The following is a 23486-nucleotide window of genomic DNA, read 5'->3' as shown; positions in this document are numbered from 1 at the left end:
GGTTGTTCTGAGGAGGCTCTGGTCACATTGAGCTAAAGCTGCCTGTAAATTGCTTGGTAAGAAGTGCTACTCATGAGAGAAAATTCTAATCATTCAGACTAAAAGTATATATTTTTTTAACAAAGAGTAGGATAGTAGGAACATTTTAAGCTAAAAACTGTGTCTGTAGCTTCTGCATTGAATGCATCCTCACTAACACACGTCAAAATCCACTCATTCCTTTAATTATTGTCTGACCCACTTATTCCTGTGAATTAAATTAATTTGTGTTTTGGAATTCCTTATTTAGCTGTTGAGTTGGTACATTTTTGTAATGTTTTTTCCTGTGTAAAAATATCAGTGAAATGCTGTTAAAGACTGTTGATATAATGATATAGTCATACATCCATGTACATGTGCTACTTCATGTGCAAAAGACAGAAATCTATTAATGTGATATTATAATTTGTTTTGCAAAAATCTATTAAAGATTGAACTACTTTAGAAATCAAGTGTTATTTTCTTATCTGTCACTTAAACTACCATTTATTATTCCATAATATATATGGTTAGATAAAAATGCATACAATGTTGGTACTGTAAATAGTTTTTTCATTACTGCATAATGAATAAAGTACAAAAAGAAGGAGTCGAATGGAGTTCACATTGTTTATTCAGTATTAAACATAGAGATGTTAATGCAACTTTCAGGACAGCGAGTCAAACTGACATTAAGATGATTGTGTAAACAAAATGACATAATAGTGGACTAAAGTTGAGTAACAATTCAGCTGAGGAAGGATAACTTTCATATTACCAGAGAGGTGGCTAGCCTGTTATTTCCATACGCTAAATCCAGCTCATAGTAACATCAAAGATGATTCAAAGACAGTCCGTCTGTGCTGCGGTCAGTCCAGCCCAAACAAAAAACTAATAACACTGAAAATATGACAAGCAAACTTTAGTTTAACAGTTTTCTTGTACACTGTAAATAAGTTGACTTTACTTAAAAAAAATTTGCAAACTCGTGGCCTTAAAAAAAATTTACTTTATGTTGACTTAAGTCACTTCTATTTGATTTACTTAGTCATCAAATCTAATTGATCTCAAACATAAATTTGTTCTTTTAAGGCCATGAGTTTGCATATTTTTTGAATAAACAACATTTTATTCTTTACAGTGTATTAGTTTGACTAAGTACAATAACTTGTCCGGGAAGAAGATGATAGCGATCCAACAAACATTTTAAGAAAAACCTAAAAATTCTGTGAAAAGTGCAGTAACAAAGTTCACCTCAAAACACACAATCTCTAGACAAGTTCTTGAACACCAGACGAGGTAAACAGTATTTTTATCCCTTTAGGCTGCATTTTTTTTTAGTAAAGTTTATTTCTTCTACACACTGTGGATGTTGTTCAAGGATTTTTTAAAAGAGTGGAAGATATTTTTGTTAGTTTGTCCCAGTAAACTTTCCCATTATTGTTATACATGACTTGATGAAATACAAATTTTTAGGCCAAACTGCACTATAGGCTTCAGTCAGGAACTTTCTGTCTGCAACAGAACAAGCTTCTTTGGAAAAGATTTTGAGATGATAAAGCTTTTAAAGATTATAAAGCCCCACATTTCTTTAAACTCAGTTTTTCATATGAGAGTTTCCAGATGCAGGCATTTGAATTCATAATAGACTGAGACAATTGTCAGTGTGAGATTCTCGTTGGAAAGCGAGTTTCAGCAAGTTTAAGCTGTTTCAGAGACTGTGCCGCATGTCACGATGAGCTTAGTGTGAAAAGCTCACGAAACCTGAGCGTGAAAGAGGTGGTGGTTCTGCACAGTCATAAACGTTAGGAAACAGCCAGTCAAATGGGCTGGGTTAAATAACACTGGACCAATTGTTTTAACTATAAAATGAGCCAGTTACCAAACTGCTATTTTGCATTTATGTTCTTACTTGCCTAAACCAAGTACCTTCTTCTTTTAACTACAAGTGGTTTTTTGTTGTTGTTGTTGCTGGTAAACAGGCCACGTATTTCTCTCCCTGTTAATATGTGGACAGCCACACATTAGCTGGTGCTAGACACATTCGTAAAAGTGAAGAAATGTCTTTGCATCTGTGTTTTTGCCTAAAGCTGAGAAAAAAAAAATAAAAATTTTACAGATAGACTTTTTTGAGTAAGAATTGTTGTCATAGTTTTCATTGACTACAAAAACTATCTGAAAATATATGATTTTACTTACTCAGTTGGTCTGGTGACCGGAAGCAGGTCCCATTCTGAATAACCGCTTTGAGATTTTATTATTGTACTTAGCACCTTTTTAAACACCAAATAAAAAATATCGCTATCACTTCTATACATATTATCAGATTACATATCCAGTTGCCCCTTCATACATTTCTTTGCACCTAAAATGATTGCATTGTTTTCCAGGTTTCTCCAGGATCTTCTTTCTATTTTGGTCTGGCGAGTTTTATTCATTGTGTTCAAATTTAACCCTCAAAATAGGGTTTAATGAAACACAGCTCCATCAACAAAGGAGAGTAAAACCTTCTCTAAAATGATTTTAGAGCAGAGAGATTTGTATCAAGTCATACTAAAAGTACAATAGATCTTGGCGACATCTCGAGAGGTATTGGGTTGGAAAAGGTATGCGCTGTAGCATGAGAGTGCAAGGCCTGTTGTCAAAAGTGTACCATTCATGCAGGAAGCATATGGATCTAACTTTGCATATTGTCATGAGATTTTCACCCAAGGAATTAAATTAAGTGTCGAGCAACGGTTTCTTGACAGCAAGCTTCGCAAAAACCTGATAACACAAAAATTAGATTTTCACATTAGTGGAAAAAAATGCAAATATCTCAACTATAATCTACAAAACAAGGATTACTAGAGATTTGGTAAAGGTGAGAAACACAGTTTAAAAATTCCGACCTTAAGCTAAGACAAGGCCATTTTGTTCACATAGAAGGAATGTCAGCCTGAAATGTATTAAAAAAAGAGATTATGTCTTCCACTCCTCGAACACATGAGCAGGGATTCAAAGAAAACAGTCAAAACTGCTGGAGCATAAAGTGAAAGTGAACAAGATCTGACATATTAAGGCAAAGAGAGATCTTTGTTTGAGGAAGCTCTTCTTTCACATGTTCGATTAGTGAATGTGTTGCTTGCTGGTGCTTTTAATGTTCCCTCTGTGATGTCCATTACTCAAACTAAAAAGGACACATGCTCAGACTGATGTTACATTTTTGTGCAGTTTTTCTCCCAATAGGAAAACCATGCAGTAAAAGATGAATACAAACAAATATGTGTCTAATATTGCCACATGCCACCTTTAATGTTCTCTCAAATCTGTACAATACTCTAAGAACAAAGACAGTGGTGGATTTAACATATCCCACACGACTGTATGTGTATTAAAAAGCCACTAGAAGCAATCAAAATGGAAGACTTTAACCTTGTCAAGGACATAAGGACTCTGTATGTTTCCACGGAGATCTGAGCCACCATTTTCTCATTATGCTACTGCTCTTATCTACAGAAACACTAAAATCCGGTTAAATGGAGCCATTTTCTCATTTGCCTCATGGAGGTCACTTTTCATGCTTGAAGAACTCAAGTCATTCAGATGACACAAGGGGCTCTTTGGAGATAATGACTTGTTCGGTGAGGGTACAGTGGTTTGGTCTGCACAATCCAGCAAACGTGTAGGCCACAGCAGAAATCCACTTTGTCCTGTACAGTCAGCTGTGTAACAATAGACCAACAGCACGTAGAAATCAGGATTACAAGCAAGGTTACTGCCTGCATCATGTGATTAGTTACCAAAGGATAAATTACAAGCAATTGCTTGGCAAACCCTGTTTGAACCATCAATCAAAACGCAATACCAACTTGGTCAGCCAGCAGAGCATGAACCACAATACCGAAGCACGAAGACTGGGCGGATCACTATTCAGCTCTGACATGACACTGGATGGACTTCTTCCAGGGGTAGGGGGAACGTGTTCTCTAGCCCATGTGGTGTTGGTGGCTCAAAGGCCTTACGAGGAGAAGCACAAGCTGCAGCACTCCATGCAGATCTCCAGGCAGTCTGCAGACTCACAGCAGGCGTCGATGATGCCACAATCCATGTCGCACGGTAGGTCACAGTCACCACACTCCTCAGACGCACAGCAGCAGCAGAAACACGAGTCATCCCCTGCGCAGGAGCCGCAGGTGGCACAGTCCAGCACAATGTTGCACAGAGTGAGAAACTCACAAAACAGGCAGGCCAGAATACAGTGAACACAGCAATCTGAAGAGAAAAACAGAGAAGACGTTTATTATTACCTTTTAATCCATAACTGCATTAAGTGTTAGCATTAGCTTCCTCAAGTATCAATATCTTCAATCTCTTTCTCTGTGTCGATCTTTTCTGATCTGTTATTATCAGTTATTTAAAGTCAACCTCTTAAATGTTCTCGAAGCAAATAGACATTCACTCTAAATGTCTGATGAATATCATACTTGGCTTCTGATGTATAATGTATACGTGACTTTTTCTACATGTGTTGTTCAGTTCTCTATTGTTACTAGGCTTCCTCTACACCCAGAGATATATGGTATATATATCTCTATTGGAGTACCTGAACCCTCGGGTCAGATGACGTGGATAATTTCTTTAAGCCAACCCACCTGTGGACATGGCTGACAGCCTATTTAACCCGCGTCAGCCACTTGCCCACTGATTTTTCTGATTCCGCTGGAGCAGCTTGGCATGTGTCACTGAGTTTCTTTGACAAGGAGCGTTAACTAACACAGTGTGCCGCTTACCTTCACAGGTTGGAGAGAGAGTGATCCTCTCTCGTTGTGGCTGTGTTACAACTGTCTTCGCCATTTGTAAAAATCCTTGCTGTCGCATTCTCTGTGTTGGCATAGGGAGAAGCATCTGTGCAGGGAACACATGGGTCCTCTTTCCCGGTCCTGATCGGGCAATGGGTGAGGGCTTTGCTGTCGGTTCATAGTAAACTATAAGCCGGTGTTGAGCGTGCTGTCTCTGTGTGCGTTGCACCTGAAGGACACTTGGTTCTCTTCTCTGTCCGCTTGGGCATTGAGAAATGGCTCACAAGTGCTTATTTCCACTCTGTTTTTTTGGTTTTTGTATGACTTGCTATAAGTTAGAGGAGGCACTTCCTCCTGGTAATCCCTTGCAGGGTTCTAGCAACAAGAGACCGCCTGTGGTGTGTGAGGAAGAGTTTTATATATATATATATATATATATATATTGAGATTGATGTCTTAGGCATATCTGATGATGGTGAGATCGAGGGGATGGTCAGGCCAAGGGACTAAACACCAGCAATTTAGGGGTCTAGTTCAGAGGGCTACTCAAGCTTGGACTGGTAACAGTACAAATCCTTCCTCCCTCACGTTTTGACGACGGGCAAGATACCACTGATGGGGACAGGCCATTCAGGGTGCCCCTCCTTCCTGATGTGGAGGACCTAAAGCACAGGGCATTTCAGAATCTTGCTGCTAAGCTTGTCTATTTTGCTACTGAAAGACAAATGTCTGCCAAGCAGGACAAGGAGAAGGTGGGCTATGGTTATTTGCCTCAGCTTGATCAGTCCGTTCCTTGTCAAAAGACAAGGGTTCATAGGCAGACAGACCAGCTTTTTGTCTGTTTGAGGCCAGACCCCCTGAGTCAGCCACTGTCAAAAGCCCGTCTCTCCCACTGGATTGTGGAGACTATCCAACAGGCGTATACAGAGCGGGGGTGCCCTCTTCTGACAGGAATTCGGACACACTCCACTCGGGGCATGGCATTGTCCTGGGCATTGTGGCATCTCTCAGTGAGATCTATGCAGCAGCCACCTGGTTTGCCCATTTCACGTTTGTTAGGTTCTATCAGTTCAATGTGGCTGCAAGCACATTGTTTGGTCAGCGGGTGCTTGGTGCAGCCTAGCAGTAGTTATAAGTGTTTCCCTGTCAGCCAGCCTTGGGTATGCTGGTTAAGTAGATTCCTCACTTTTCTAATTAAGCCCTAGCAACTTGCAGGGCCAACTAGCCCTTGATGGCGTCTGAAACCAGGGCTTCAGGCAGCAGCATCTTGCGTCCCGCGGAGCTGGCAAGCCTTTGGTATTATGTAGTGTATATAGTTTGACACACATGGTCTTTTGTAGAGCACTTGGTGGCGGGGACGTCTCATTTGAAGCTCACATATCTCAGCGGGGGATGGTGCTGCTTTATCCCATCGCGGTGTGTCTTACAGATCTCCAATAGAGATATATATATACCATATATCTCTGGGTGTAGGGGAAGCCTAGTAACGATAAAGAACATATGCTTATGTTTGTAACCTTGGCTCTCTGATTGGAGAGGCTTCACCTCCACCCCAAAGCCGTTCAGGGATTCGTTCCATCAAATTAATGTCACTGGGGAAGTGACTGACGCGGGTTAAATAGACTGTCAGCCACGTCCACAGGTGGCTTGTCGTAAAGAAATTATCCAAGTCATGTGACCCGAGGGTTTAGGTACTCCAATAGATATATACAGTATATACCAAATACCTCTGAGTGGAGGGGAAGCCTCTCCACTCAGAAATCCAAGGTTACAAACTTAACGATACAATTATTGTTTTGATTTTAGCTATAATTTTCTTAAAACAACAGAAAAATAAAATGTTTTTTCCCAGATCTGGTGCCGCTCCTGTGGGTCAGTTTTTGTTCTTACCATTCTGTGCCTCTGTGGGGATCTGGGAGCTGTTACTCTTGGAGCTGCTCTTGCTCCTCTTGCTGCTCTGAGAAGTAATGGAAGGGTTGGACCGTAATTTCTTGTGGTTTTTAGGTCCTCCTGAAGAGGACGAGGAGGTGGAGGAACCTCCTCTTGGCAGGGAGCCCAACTTGGGATGTTTATGAGGTCCTCCGTTCCTGATGCCATTGGACTGGTGAACATGTATGTGATGTGGACTCTGCTCATGTGAGGGGTGCGCATGTCCATGGCTCTTGTTTCCATTGCGTAGCTGGCTGCTGGGCTGTGATCGGCATGGCTGTGTGTGGTGAACAGGCGTGGATCTAGATGCTGGTTGAGCTGAGGAGCAGCAAGAAAAAAAAAAGACTTGGTTATGGATACTAAACACAATTGCAAGTATGACTGTCCACTAGGGCTGTGGGCGATATGGACCAAAACACAAATCTAGATAGTTTTTTGCAAAATGGTGATATTTTTAATTCAAATAAAGTCTTACCAGAAAAACAATTCTAGGTAAAATAATTTGCTAATGCAAAATGCCACACATGCTATTTGCACAATGCACAATAAGTGCCACATCTGGCTTTTTTCCATATAAGGGACAGCATGTGTGAGTGAGTGAGTTTTGTAGTGTGGCTTGTTTAGGGGAAGGTCTGGGTTAGGATGCACTCAGAAATCCATCTAACTGAGCGTTACATGTGGTTCTGAGAAGTAGCGAACGCAGCGACTCCTAAAATTTGTATTTTAAAAAAAAAAATGACTTAAAAATATAAATACTGTATATTGATATATTTTCTATATTGCCAAAATAGAAAACTCACAATAATTCTGGAATCTCAATATAATGCCCAGCCCTACTGTCCACATGCTTTATGTGAAATTAGTCACAAATAAAAGTAAAAGTAGCTCAGTCTCAAAACATTACTTAAGTATTGAAACTATTAAAAATCTCAAACATAATATCATCAAAAGTGCATTTAAGAACACAGTGATGCACAATCTGTTACACATGCATACTATTACAAATGAATAACACTGTATGGTGTTTTATATTAGCATAGCATGTAGGTTTGTTATTATATAACTACATCAAACCTACCAAATTGCCAGTATTCACAGAATGAAGAAGAGCTGTTTAATAAGTTTAACATCTAACAAATCAATGCAGGAAATCTCAGTTAAGTGACTTAGTTGCATTCACCAACCAATAAATCTCTGTTGTAAACAAACCAACAACTATATTATAATCACAAAAAACATATTTCTGTTACTTGTAGTGACATTTGAGCATCACTAAACAACTAATAATGCAATGTTCTCTTGTCAAGTTACCCAGTTATACCATTATAACCCTTATATTGCGAGCACAAAATGGTGGTTTCATTGATATGAATTACTTTTGTTTCAGAAAGCTTAGACATGAGCCTGAGATGTAGCCACAGCTGCTTAGTGGCCAAAGCAATTGTTCACACACCACTATTAGATGAGATTTACCTCCATCTATCTTGTTTGTTCATACATTGATGAGCATGACGTAACGTTAAAGGTATGGTAGAACTGGGCCAAAACGTGAGGATCAACAGATTTTTTTTGTATTAGAACTGAGGCAATGAAAAAACATGAGCTGAGAGGACTATAATTAAATTTAGCAGATGCTTCCAAAGCGACATATAACACGAGAAGTTAGGGTTAAGAGACTTGCTCTAGAATCCATAGTGATAGCCCAGATTGGATTGGAACCAGTGACCCTCTGATTACAAGCCTGTTTCCCTAATTTTTACTCTACCACCACCCAGGAAGAGAGAAAGACACTGAGTAACAAGAGTATCTGTGGAAAAAAGTTAAAAGAACAATAATTGTCAGCAGGTTTCTCAGATCTATGGACACAGGTCAGATAGTGGAGCCCAGAGTTCAGAGTAAACATGGTGACGCTGGTTTTAGTTGTTATGCTGCAAAGAAGTGGAACAAACTGCCAGCAGAGAGGAATTCAGCATCCAATGTGAACCTTTTTAAATCAAAGTTAAAGGTACTTTTTTTCTCTGCTGCATATGACGGAGGGAGATTTTTGGTAATTTTAATGTTTTCACTGCTGATTTTGTGTTCTTATTGATTTTTAAAATGTTTAATTTTTTTTCTGTTGCACTTATTCATCATGTAGAGCACATTGAGTTGCCTCATGTATAAAATGTCCCATACAAATACATTTGCCTTGTCCTTCAAATGTAGTGGAGTAAAAGTATTAAGAATTCCTCAAAAATAATAGTCAAGTAAAGTACAGACACTGAAAATCATACCTAAGAAGTACAGTGCTGAAGTGAATTTACTTTTTTACTAACCACCACTGATAGTCGCTGATTGTATTTGTGCTCTGAGTCAGATACCTTGGATGATCAGGTACAGAAGCTAAATTAATGAAAGAATGAAAATACCAAGTTGACGAAAGAACACCATGATGTGTGCTGCACATCATGGTGTCTGTGGTGTGCGAGTGTGTGCTGATGCAGAGAAACACAGAGGCCCTAAGAGAGTGTCCTAGACTCTTACACAAGCAAAAAAAAATCTGAAAAATGACAAAATTAAGGCCTTGAGGGGCAGGTACAGGAATTTAAACCTTCCTCATCAAGTTATATCAACACAAATATCCATCCATTCATCCCCCCCCAAAATATATATACCGGTACTTTCAATTTTCAGGGCCTCTAAACTCAATCTTTAATGATTTTCATCCTTGATTGAGTGTACTTGGTATATTTCAATGTTAAGTGCTATTGAGTATCAAAAGCTCATCTCCAGGAGAGGGAGCAGAAAGCGTACCTTCCCTGCCAATCCAAACATGAACGAGAGTATAAGAATAAAATGGAAGTCTGCTTTTTATTCATAGTGGTAGTATTTAATACCATCCAGTCGAGGCCTTGCATTTTTTAAGATGGCTGAAAGGATCTGTATGGAGAGGTGCAGTAGGACTTAGAGCCAGAGAGAAATCAAAGCAGTAAGTTTGTACTACACAAAGACACTTTCCAATCGTCATAAACACAAAACAAGTATTATGAATGTGCTAGTATACATTTGATAAGCATGTAGAAACACGTAAACCAAGCATGTCCTGTTTCATTTGGCTGAACTAACACAACCCATCCAGTGTTTTTCAAGATTTTTTTTTGTATTCAGCATTTTCTAACTTTGCTCCAGATGTTTGGCAGGCTGCAGGGCCACTGTGTGAGAGCGAAGACATTCAAGCATGTGCAGGACTAGTGAAAATAAGCCATACTTGATAGAGTCAATACACTCGGCTCCGATACGTAATGTCTTTTTCTCTTCCTCGTATGCGCTCTTTCTCATTTTTAGCCTCCTTTTGAGCCTTCTGCACTATACTCTATAACGCCCTCAGCACTTCAGGATGTGGGTCAGTAACAGAAGAAGAGGATTAGAGAAAGAAGGAGGAGTCCTGCACATCATTTTTCACCATTTCCCTCAGTGTTGTATTCCTCTGGGGGAATTTAGATCGTATGAGAGATTCATAGTGTTTTTGCGTATGTGTGTGTGTGAGTAGGGTTTTGGCAGGAGGACAGGCAGAAAAGAAAAGGCGAGCAGTTCAGGCTGCTTCCTCACAGCGCTCGAGGTCTGTTCTGCTCACACACAAATGTATGCAGTGCATTGGCACATGCAGAAACTCACACTGGGACAAGCCCATTCACAGAATAAACAGGGTTTCTTTGTTTGGGAATAATAAAGTGAAGCAGAGAGAGGAGTGTGACAGAGTGAAAAGAAAGTCAAGGAAAAAGGCAGATTTTTGGAACAGGAGAATGCATGGGTGTGACTCAAAAGCACAATGATTCAGCAGCGGGAGCTAGTTAAAAATAACAGCAAATAATGAGTGAAATGACTGTGGGAAAGACATAATGAGACTGGGAAACCACAGTGTGTTCACGTGTGGTGGTAACACATTGGGTGTCCTGCCGCACATGCATGTGCATAAACATGCACATGCATGTGCGGTAAGACGGATGGATATGTCTAGCCAGTAAACCAGACAAAGTGAGTCACTATCTATGCCATGTGCATATCTCTCCACCTCTTGCCTCTCCAGAAGGTTCTCAGCTACCCTGCACTTACACACCTCCCTTTCAAACCACAGCAGCTCTATTTTCCTTCACTGGAATGAGTCAACACAATGACAGTGATTTCTGTCTGTCTCCGTTCCAGCTGTTTAATCCCAACATCTGATTTGTAGTTTGTAGGTCAAAGTGCAAAAAAGGTGACAAATATTGACATAAAAAATGTAATGAGATACCAACATAACATACTAAAGGACTAGATCTTTAATGTCAACATATCAATAAACACATCTATGTTAGAGAGTAAGGGTAAAAAAGAAACATACACATCCAAAATATGACTGACCTTTATGCTCCCAATGTCAAACAAAGCTTACACCAATAAAATCCGATCCTGTGTCATTATCTGACTCACCCATGGTGTTTATTTCCCTTCCAGCAAGAAAACTTTAGGCCAAAAAGAGAGCAGATAATTAGAAGCTTTTGCTGCAACATAATATTTGAAACTTTTCAACCAGACTAAAGTAGACAACCAATTCCTACAAAGAGCCTTTGATAATAATGAAAAGAAAAAGAAAAGTTCTATCTGGCTCCATTTGTGTAAAAACTATGGACATAACAGTTTGGCTTCTGTTCTACAAAATAATTTGAGCATTACAAAAAAACACATTGATGCATTATGAATTAGATCACAGAGGGGTTGTTTTCTCGTCGAAAGGTTGGAGGATGAATTCTAAAGCTGTACCTGCCCAAGTGTCTTCAAGCAAAAAGTCAAAAGTAGTCTATTCTGGCCTTGTTTATCGGCTACCCATCAAGATAGAGTTTGTAGTAATGAAAAGCACTTTGGAACTGACTTAAGCAAATCATTGCTTTCTAAAATATTTTAAAAATAGCCAAAACAAATGTTAACTGTTAATTAAGGTTATGGTAGATATGGGGAGTTAACTGTTGATTATAAGTGTTTTGGTGTGAAATGCTAAAGGTGGAAGTGGGTTTTTTTTGTGTTCTCCACTTGACTGTGTACAGCACTAAAGACAGTGAAGTGGTCTGTCCAACATATTGCAGCCTATAATTCCAGCAATTTCATTTTGTCTTCTTTTTTTGAAATATATGTTAGGGTTTTGTTTGTTCAGACAAGGTTTTTCAGGAAATGTGACCTCCTGTTAACTGCCAGTCTTCCTCAGAGGTGATTGCTTTGATGTATCCCTACGAGTTCTTTCATAAGGACACATGAAAGCATCTTCTGATGCTTTCATGTGTCCTTATGAGATAACCTGAGAGTTCTCTCAGGCTGGCCACGCCCCTTGTCACCCGATGGTCTCAGAAGAGGAGAGTCCCAGGTGTGGGATGTTAAATATTACTAAACGAAACGTTAACTTATATTGGAGCTAGGGTTGGGCAAAACATCGATTTAATTGATTAATCAAATTTGTAGATAAGAACGATTTTTATTTTGCAAATTAGTGTTTGAAAAAAAAAAACCCCACAGTTTTTTCGGACTTTTTTGCATTCCGATGTGAGCCAGACCCCTCTTTGTTTACATGTGTTTACCCTTTGAGTAGCTATTTGTGTGCCACAGGCATGTTTCATTTTTTATTCACACTATGCTGAGATGCTAAGGGAAGAGTTTATTATTTTTTCAATTGTAATGTTATATGTTATAAAATATGTATTTATCTGATTTCTTAATCAGGAAATTTAAGCTACTGTGAAGTTGCTGTTACACTTTTGCTTAAACCTGGGTTAAAGCTTCAAATAGTTGAATAACAGAGCCTCATTTACTTTTTATTGTGGGATTGTTCTATGTATTTTAACTCTTGAGGACAATCATGGCAATAAAGTTGCACTTTTGACAATATATCTGATGTCTGCAGTCATTTTTAAGTGCATAAAATAAAAATAAAAAATCGAATCGAAATTCTAATTTTTCTTTAAAAAATCAAAGATTTTTTTTTAGGCAAAATCAACCAGCCCTAATTGGAGCCTGTTTTATTTTTATTTTCTATTTATCACACAGAAAGAGATTCTCATTCTCAGGCCTCAGAAATAAGGTAGATACTGTAGATCCGTTCTGTAATGTGATGTTGATGCATGTCAAACATGGAATGCATCCAGCTGAGATAGTGACGTCAAAGACAACAACATTGGAAAAATCTCTGACTCACACATGTAAGTGATGTCTGAGTTCAATGCAGGCCGTAACACGCACTCACATATGCTTACAGATCTCTGCACATCATTTGCAGACAGCTTATCACAGGCCTTGGGCCTCATACTGTAGCTGTGATGTCATCAGTAAGTGATAGAATTTGTTTTGCAGACAAACACATGCAGATACAGATCACACAGACTGTCTCACACAGGGATTAAAGTTTTCCGTCAGGGTGACGGAATTCCGTCAAATTAAAATTATGAGACGGAAAAATTATTATTATTATTATTATTACAACATTATTATTATTATGATTACACCGCATAAGAAGAGGAAGAAGACTCTTCTTCCTCTTCTTATGCGGTGTAATCGTTATTATTGTCGGGCCGGAAACGATGCTCAGTGAAGGACGGTCCGCCCGGACAATGTCAGGGCAAAAATCGGGAGAATGGTGGCCCCGGGAGATTTTCGGGAGGTACACTGAAATTCGGGAGTCTCCCGGGGAAATCGGGAGGGTTGGCAAGTATGTATGGATATGGTTGGGCCATGGATAAAGATCAGTTTATAAGGTAAGTTAAAAAATGTGCTGTTTTTCATGTTGGCATTTTGTCATTCTGCAGTAAGCTAGCCTAGGCTAGCGGCAGTATAACCAGTTGAATGTATAATCTTCAGTGTAGCAGTAGACATTTCGCTATTCTACCTTATGGTTTACGGTAGATTATTGCGGGGCGCGTTTCTCTTTGTTATTTGGATTCAGCATGCTTTGTTCGTAAAACCTTCCCAGGTAACTTGACTGAGCCTAATGACAGCATGGAGTCGTTGTTTGCTGAAGAGGGTACTGACACTGGTCAAATTGACGGGAAGATAAAAAACAAATGGAGATGGGCTTGGTTAGATGAAGCGGGGGATGATGGAAAGCTGTTTCGCACATGGTGCAAAAAGATGACATTGTCAGGTGTGTGTATGTGCGTTATTTGTCATAAAAAAATCCCGTATGGCGGCAATGGCAAGAAAGTGTTAGCATGCCATGCTGCAGATGCTAAACACAAGGCTGCTGTTCGAGCGCTGAAACATACCTCCTCTCTGCCTGGTGCCGTTACAGTAACAGCCGAGGCCCCCATTTCCATGGCTGATCGTGTGTGCAACCAAAAAGTGCGCATATGTGCTTTCATAGCTGAACACGATCTTTCGTTTACTCTAGCCCAGCCCCTAGTAAAACTAGTTACTGCCATGGCCGAGGATCGAAGTGCTCTTTCTAGATTGTCGATGTCAAATACACACGCGTCGTACCTGTCTACACATGGCATTGGTGCCCAGTTCAAATCTGAGTTGTCATCCAAGCTACAGGGTCATATGTTTTCCCTCAATGTTGACGAATCCACCACCACTAACATGGACCGGGTTGTAAACGTGCTTGTGAGGTACTTTGATGACGATAGGCAGAAAGTACTGACCCAGCATTTTGCCTCAAGTAAGGTCAATATTGCTGATGCAAATACGCTCACACACACACTGACGGATATCATGCAGTCCAATGGTCTGGATTGGGACCAAACCGTGTCCGTGACCGTGTTACTGTAGTCTGTTTTTGTGAGGTTTAAATAAAATGTGCACTGGAATCCTATGTGGACAATTATTTCTTAAATAAGCTAGGTAAAACCTTTCTTGAAATTATTGAAACCTAAATGGTTTGACCATATTCTTAAGGGCCTTTTTTGAGACCAATTTAAATTAGTACGATAAAACTATGATGATTGTTGATGATTGTCATTCTGTTTTATAGGTGTGTGCAGGTGCCTATGTGGCAGCCGCTTGAGTCGGAAAAGCACTTTGGATGTAGTGGGCTACTGTTAAATCACTATATAATGCATACCATGTGGGTTGGGCTTGCCAATTTCTTTTCAGTCAAATCATTTTTTTTCACTTTAATCCCTGGTCTCATATCAATTGCAAAAAACTTTTACATTTAAAGTCAAACAAAACACAAATAAAAATGTTCTTTTAACCAAGTGGTCACCAACCTCTCTGAACTGCGAGCTACTTCAAACATACTGAATAATCCAAAGAGCTAAGATATGCATCTCTTAAATACTGATTTTTTTGACTTAAATTAAAGGGTAAGATAATTAATAAAGAAAACTAGCCGTAACTTAAAAAGGTAGGACACTTTACAGCATGCAACACTTTTTTTCTTCTTAATTCATGCAATTGTTTAATCATAATCACATTTCATAGCAAATATTTATGTTCAATTTTACAAGCCCCTAACTAAAAACGTTTTAAGTAATCGAAAACCATGTAACATTTGTATAATTTAACCATTTTGTAATATTTTACAAAAATCCACTTTGCACGTTTCTTTTTAAAAACACAAACAAAATCCAATCTGCAACACCAATGTTTTAGTGAAAATAAACATTAAAATATGGTTAATGGAAAACAAAAACTTTTGCAGTAGTATGTAACTCTACCTTTGACTACATATGTCACCTGTATTTATCTTTATGAGTTTTAATCCTGGAAAGTAAATCAGATTTAGGACAAAACTCATTGGTTAGCAGGCCTGAGGGCACCTCTTGTGGTCCATACGGGCCCCATATTGGTGACCACTGTTTTAACATATAGAGAAAAAACATACGTTGTGCACGAGTTTACACCTACAAGCATAAAATATATGTTTTTTGTCAGCAGCTGGCTAAAAATAGACGCTGACATATTAAGTGCACTAGTCGACATGGTGTGTACCACACTAATGGCTGCTTCCAGGCACCAGCTGTTGCCTGGCAACACCTGAGATTTTAGGCTACGTTCAGACAGCTGGTCTTAATGCACAATTTGGAATGCGTGCTTGTTCGTACTACATTAACATTGATCCATTGTGACTTCCATCAGTTTAGACTCAAGTATGAACTGAGTGTGACCGTGAAGTGACCCACATGTCCCAAAGACGTCCTGAGGTAACATGTGATGATGCAGGCATACAGTGTGTGACACTCATAATATATATAATATTTGAATATTCATCAAATCTAAGACCTCACTCTCCTTCCACTGTCAACTCTGTCCTTCTCCATGGCTGTTTTCCCCCGCCGCTCCTCCTGGGACGCAGAATTGTGACGTTTATCACATTCTGATAAAGTAAAAGTCAGATAGATGCAACCTGGCCGCTCAGACAGCTGTCACATTGCAAAATATCAGATACGTATTGGATTTAGGACCTCATGAGAAATTGCCCTGGGTCAGATTTGAAAAAGAATAGTTTTTTGCTGTTTATACTGTCTTTAAAGCCACACCGCAGACTTTTTGACCTAAAGAGTTGATGCATATGAGTTACTTTAAATGATTCCTCAGGCCAATATACAGCGCTTGACAATATCAATGCTCCGAGCGGGGCTGCCTTCTTGAAATACCGCCCATGTTAGTTTGGAGAAGACGGACCGTCGTTGGCCAGGTCATGTGACCTGGAGAATTATTGACCACAGGCTCTGATATATTCATGGAGCTCAGGCTTTTGCTAGTATTTTTCACTAAGTGGTGCTTTGTGGTCACTCCATCACTTTATCGCTCCACTGATGCGATGACCAGGGAATAGTGTGTGTGTGTGTGCATGTGTAGAAGCGGTGACAGAGAAGAGAGAGAAAAAGGTCTGATCACTTATTTTCCGTCTTCTCCGTCCGTATGTTTACAGCACTTATCATAGACAGCTCTGCTTGTACGGTTTAAATTATTGACTTATTGAGTTACTAAAGGACGAGTTCACTCAGAATGTAGGCTTATTCAAGAAGTTAACCACTTAAATTTTGCCCCGATAAATTGAGGAAGTGTAGTACAGCCCTCCGCAGCAGCTGTATGCACTGTAGAGGGAGGGAGCAGGAAGGGGCTGCTGCCTCGGCTCTACAGACAGTGAAGGATGGGAGATTTGTTGCTCGGAGTCGCATGAAAAACATTAAACATTTTTCAACTTTGAGCTTGATCTCGTCGCTCAAATCACGCAAGTCACATTCATTTACATTGATTTGAATGTAATCTAATTGCTTCAGTCACTTCTGTCGCGTTCGGTGTGAACGCACCTTCAGGCATTTCGTGCAAGCGACAGATTCCTACTTACATAAAACTAACTTTACATGTCTTTAATACTGAGTCGATGATCTCTCTTCAACCAAGAGGTCAACTACTGTCTGCATACACAATCAAAAGACAAGGGAGGCTGGCCTGACTGACTGACTGATGATTTTTGCGACAGTGCTGTTGCGCATGTGACCACTGGGGGCGCTTGACGTTAAAGTTACAGGTCTAGCGCCTCTAGTGGCTGAAAGTTATATGGTGTGAATTGGTGCAAAATTACATGAGAAAATACTTTAATTTAGTTCAATTAAAATTATTGAATCTAACTGCTCAGTGCAAATGACAAATTGACCAACATGGAAAACACACACACACACACACACACACACACACACACACACACACACACACACACACACACAAAGTAAATGGATTCTAGAGTGAACAACACAGATGTATAATTAGGCAAAACAAAAGTGTATACATTGTCAATATTCATTTGAGAGAGAAAAACACAGTTTAGACTGTGGTTTACTGGATACATAAGTGATTGTGTGAGTAGTGGAGAGGGCGAAGTTTAGGATGAAGGGAGGAGGCAGATGAATACAAAACCAAAGCCAATAAAGTGTTCTATGCATGGCAGTACATTTTGTTCAAACCTATGCTTGTTGCATAATGCTCTTTGCCCAGCATGGAGCTGCTGGCTTTTATAGGTTTTACTGGGATGTAAAATAAAGTGCAGAGAAAGAGAGTGAGTGAGAGGGAGAGCAAAAATCAGAGTAAAGTTTACATTTCTCTGTACACTACAGAAGAAAAGTTAAAGCATGAGAAGTAAATGTGGATTAGTATTAGTATGGGATACTTGTACAATGTTTCGGAGGATTAGAAAGTCCAAGAGGAATAAAGTCTCTTTCTGACTCAAGATATAAAAACTAGATTTAGAATATCAATGGTGAGCAACACTATTCATTTTATAATAATGAAGGGTGTCTCGTTACTTTTTAGCATGTGTGACGGTTGTCTTCCAGTCAGTAACCTGAGACAGGCAGCCTAAAGTCAGCACTTGGAGGTTAATAAAAATTGGAGTTTATAAAAAAAATATATATATATATATATATATATATGTATATATTAAGTAAAAAAGTGATTCTTAAAAGCATTTTTTTTTGTCCTTGATAATCCACAAACTGACCACAGTCTTCAGTGTGTGTGTGTGTGTGTGTGTGTGTGTGTGTGTGTGTGTGTATGTGTTCTACTCATCACTTTCATCTACTTTGGATGTTGTTATCCGTTTTTTTTTTCTCTCTGTCTCTCTACAGAAACAGCACCCTTAAAAAGCATGTACTTTGTTTGGCTTCTGGGGTTTAGACTCCAAAATGATGTGATTCCTATGTGAGAATAATACTCAAAATCATGTGATCTGTGTTTTTTTTTTTTTTAAATGACTGCCTGAGCTGTAAGGAGCAAACAACAAAGGAAGGAAACTATTGTGGAGGAGAACCTGAGGGCAAGCTAAGCAAGAAAACAGCTGTGTCACACATGACAAAGGCAGGGGATGTTTTAACTGTTGTGAAATCATTCACGTACTGAGTCACAATGGACGACACGGTTATGTTTCTGTCATGGAGGGACAGCTGATTCAGGAAAACCCAAACATTTCATGTAAAATCTGACATCTTATACTGTATATCTCATTAGTGTGCTCATGTACCATAAACAACCAATGGAGGCTCCTTTCCTTTCATATTTTAGTGCTATCCCTACCTTTCTGTTGTTGTCATGGTGATAACTGAACAATTCCAGATTCAACCAAGACTCACAAGGAGACAAATTCTAAGACGTGGAAGAATGATAGGAAAGAAAGGTGTTTTATATAGTGTGTAGATTAGGGTGCAGGTCTCAGAAATGTAGCCTGCTTAGCTGACAATGTGGACATGCCTGCAAATGTGTGTGTGTGTGTGTGTGTGTGTGTGTACACGTGTGCGTCTGCGTGTGTGTGCGTGTTATGCATGCATGTGGATTACCTGACCTATTTCTTCAGGGTGTGCAAATGTATTTGTTAAAGGTCAGGACAATGTGACTCATCCGCCCAGTGATCAGTAATGGAAATAGAAACTCTTGCCAGGCTTTCTCTCTGTGTGTTTGTGTTGTTGTTGTTGTTGTGTGTGAGAAAGCTTTACTCACATGTGATACTCTTGTTGGGTGTTGTGAGAGACGAATGAGGGAGGCAGCCATTGCGCTTGCAACTGTCATCGTGTTCTCTTTGCAGGATTTCTGGGGAGCCATTTATCCTCAATATGAGGGGCTCAGTATACGTGTGGGCCACATCTATAAAACACACAAAAATAGACACAATCACACACACACACACAGTAAATCTCTCTCAGTGTTTTCAAATGAAATCATAAACCGAGCGTCTGAACATACTTAAGGATGAACATTTCCTTTGTTTACGTTCACCAGCTATTATGTCATTAGCTGAAAGAACAGACCAGCCATCCCAGTCCCACTATTCCTCCATGCCAGTGTCATTTCCCATCAGTGGCACCTAATTCATATAAACAAAGGGAATCTGCTGACTCCACCAGTGCAGAGGATTTTGTCTGTGTGTTAGTCTGTGCTCTTGTCTAAACCTTCATCTGGAAGCAGTTAAAAATGTGAGTGTTTAGGGGTCTATGTGCGTGCTCGTGAAACCTAAAATCTGTGTGGGCCTATGTGCACCCACTAGGGGTTTGTGTTGGTGCCAGAGTAGATGTTTTTTTTTTTTTAAATAGGCACATCAGAGGATATACACATCACATACGGTGCATGCAGTAAATACAGGTCTGAGAGTTTTATGTGTTTCATGGTACCATGCAGCTCTCTAATGATGCCGTTACTCTGCAAACACCACACACATAGAAGCGCACACACACACACACACGTGCACAAACACAGAGAGAGAGAGAGGGAGAGAGAGAGGGCCTCTTGAGAGGTGCAGACTCATTCCTGGGCAAATGGGAGCCAGCTGGGCTTGATAAACACACACATACACACAAACCAAACCACGTCCTGTGCATGGACCCAACACTTCCCGACAATGTTTATTTACTTTATTCACTGTCCTTCACTTTTCTATCTGTCCTCTTTTTCCTGTCCTGTCCCCTGCCTCCGCTCACAATCTTCATCTCCAGTTCACACTCTCTCTCAAGCTTGACAAATACATTCCTTCACATATTTGTCATTGCTCAGAGAATTTTTTTCCCCTTACTCCTATAGGGCTAGAGATATAGATACATCTTCATTTTTCAATGAGATTAATCTTCTTGTTACGCAAATCTGTATCTCAGTAGCATTGTTCAAACAACAACTTGCTTTTAAAAAAACATGAATACAATGTGTTATTGTGTGAATAGCATTACAAGTAGGGGTGTCCCGATACAACTTTTTCATTTCCGATATGATACCAATATTGCAGCCTTGCTGATATCGATATTGATCCGATATCAGCATGAATCATACATACTTTTTTATTTTATTTTATTTATTTATTTATTTTCTCTCTTTCTTTTCTTTCAAAAATAATAGTTACTTATTTTGTAGTGTGGAATGTTAGAAAAGGCTTGATCAAGTGATGTTACTCAAACAGAGAACAATAGTCAGCAACAGTTGGGATGAGAAAAACTGACCCATTTATTATTAACCAATTGGTTACATAATGTTTAACCTTCAACATAATATCTACAGTATTCTACTATTGAATAAAATAAAGAAAAAAATAATTGAAAAAACAAAACAAAAAAAAAGGGAAAATCTGGAAACTTGAATCCGATATCCGATATTCGTTTTCAGGCTAATATCGGACCGATATCGGATTGGGACACCCCTAATTACAAAATATATATATATTATATATATTTTATAATGTGCTTTGTTGGAATGTCAGTGCTAAACAAATATTTTCATATTTTCAATTAAATTATTGTTTGAAGCATCAATATTAATATCTACAATTGCAAAATTTTAATTCTGTTTAGTACACATTCAGAGCCATAAATACAATGGGACTCGGGGTGTTGAAAAAAATCGATACGGCGATTTATCGCAATATTACGTCACGCGATTCTCGAATCGATTAAAAATGCATCCATATCGATTTTTTCTTTATTCAAAAAAAATAAAAAAAATAAAATAAAAATGAAAAAATAAAATAACATTTAAAAAAAAAATTTTAAAAAAAAATTATTTAACCATGAAAGTCTTTTCCACTGCAGGAGACATTGTAACTGCACAATGTAATGCGATGAAACTGGGCATGTTGACCAGCTTGTGTTTTTTCTCAATAAAATCCAAAAAAGAAAGTACTAACTTTCTGCATTTATTTATTGTTCTAGGCATATAAATCAGTTAAGTTGCACTAAAGTCAAAGTTGGTTTAAAAGCCACAGGCAGATTGCATGTTATTTTTTTATATTAAGTTGGCAAATGTTTTGAGTGTAAAATATTCCAATAAAATATATTTCATACATAATGTTCTCATGAAGGTGTACACAATTACAGATGAGTTGTTTCTTAAGTCATATATTAAAAAAAAAAATAAATCACCTCATACTTATTATCTTATATATCGTATCGTATCGTGACCTATGTATCGGGATACGAATCATATCGCCAGATGCCAGGAAATCCACACCCCTAAATTTTCAGCCTTGGTTTTTTCATTTTCTGGTTTTCGGTTTCGACCAATAATTTTAATTGTAGTGCATCTCTAAACTAAACTGCAGTCTGCTGCATTTTATTCATTCATTATTCTTGCTGAGTGTCTGACTCAATTGATGTTGTTGTTTGGCTCATTGATTTGTCATTACAGATCAGCACATGTGGAGGAATTCTGTGTCGATTTGCCTCTTTCCTAATAGAAGAATTTACAAATCAAAGTTACAATTCAACAACTGCAAACCTTTGTGCAAATCTGAAAATAATAATAATTTTGACTTCAGTTTAACTCAAAATTCGGATTCTGCTATTAAACAGAAAATAGTCTTCAGACCTTGAACATGAACCACTGTCAGCAGGGGAAAAAAATATTTTTAAATATCTGTGGTTCTTAAGAAAAACTGGGAAATCAAAGCCTCAGGTCTAAATCACTTGATTTTCCAGGAATATGATGAGGAACTATTGTGTCTTCAAAAGTTATGTTTACCTCTGATTGTTTATGTGCAGCTTTGTGTGCTTTTTGTTTGTTAGAGTGTTTACTTTTTTTTTGTCTCATTATGGAAAAAGGTAAAGAAAGCCCAAAACTATGAAAAGTGCTTCATTATTTTCTGTTTTGTTAGACAGTGGAAGAAAACACCTAATAAAGCTGTCTGTATGTTTGTTGGTAAGCTTTCATTTGCATTTATCATGAAAACTAAATGTCCATTTCCTTTCATTTTGATTGATTTTATTACATGAAGCGGGGTACACACACACACACACACATAAGGATAAGAAATCTGAAGAGATTTTTTTATCTGAACAGACCCAACACATAGAGATAAAATCAGCCATAGAACAGTTTTGATCATACTGTGTGTTTGCGCTGATAAAAACATCACATCACACACATAACCACCAATCTTCCTTCAAACCAGATCTGACAACGTGATCTTATTTAACTCTGTGATCAGGATTGTCCGACCTCCGACTTAAAAAAGTGATTTGGAGTTCTACCTAAAGTCGGAGCTCCTACTTGGTGAAGTCAGGACAAAAATCAAATATTGTAGTGGCCAGCCATTTCAGAGTGCTGCTGTTGAACCTTGGTTGAATCTGGGTTGAACTCGGAGATCGGAAACATTCAACTCAGAAATGGAGAGTTCTGAGTTGCCTTGAATGCAGTATTACATGTTCCTCAGCTCGCTTCTTGATTGGCTTCATTTTGTTCCACATCAAAAATCTCAGAGTCATGAGTCGGGAGTCGTTTGCTTTCCCCACACACAAGGTGGTTTGGTTGTAAATATTGAACAAGTTTAATATTTACTATTGTCAGTCAGACTGACTCAGAACTGATTATCAGACACACACACACACAACTGGAGCCTTTTTTCATCTCCGCTGTGTTTTCTGTCCAAATTTACTGCAGTGATGATCTCTGCTTGTGTGTTTGCACAATGCTTCACTTACGTACTAAAACAATCACCGCAAACAGTTCCAGATTTCATGAATCGCATTGCTTCCCCGGCATTCATTTATTTGCATTTCCTCCTCCCATATTTTTGCTCCACCTGGGAGATCCGTCTACAATGCATATTCATTAGGGGGCGCATTGGGAAGTGCTGCGGAGGCACCCTTCTGATTCCCTGGGCTTTGTACTCCTTTTTGAAGCGTGGAGTGACGTTTGCACATGTTTTAATATCACTAAACCTTTAGTGAATTCGCCACAGAGATGGTTGTGCATGTTAGGGTATGACACTGGCTAAAATATGTGCAATATTTACCATCAGTTCATATTTGTAAGTCCTTTGTGTCAGAATTCGTTTTTCACAATCTA

The 23486-nt window shown here is 38.8% G+C and overlaps 1 protein-coding gene across 2 annotated transcripts in view; it reads right to left on the bottom strand.

The window, feature by feature from the left end:
- Positions 1 to 643: 643 nt before the first annotated feature.
- Positions 644 to 23486, bottom strand: part of mdfi (MyoD family inhibitor) — a 39576-nt gene continuing 16733 nt past the window's right edge. For both annotated transcript variants that reach the window (XM_028445916.1, XM_028445920.1), the window contains exons 3-5: positions 19164 to 19307; positions 6690 to 7046; positions 644 to 4272 (exon numbers count right to left, since the gene is read on the bottom strand). In XM_028445916.1, coding sequence (XP_028301717.1) covers positions 4019 to 4272; positions 6690 to 7046; positions 19164 to 19307 — 755 coding nt within the window. In that variant the 3' untranslated portion in view covers positions 644 to 4018. The remainder of the gene's footprint in view (positions 4273 to 6689; positions 7047 to 19163; positions 19308 to 23486) is intronic.

Source organism: Gouania willdenowi, chromosome 5 (assembly GCF_900634775.1).
Source record: "Gouania willdenowi chromosome 5, fGouWil2.1, whole genome shotgun sequence".
Taxonomy (NCBI): Eukaryota; Metazoa; Chordata; class Actinopteri; order Blenniiformes; family Gobiesocidae; genus Gouania; species Gouania willdenowi.
The sequence above is the reverse complement of the archived record's forward strand: the minus strand, read 5'-3'. Positions and strand labels throughout refer to the sequence as shown.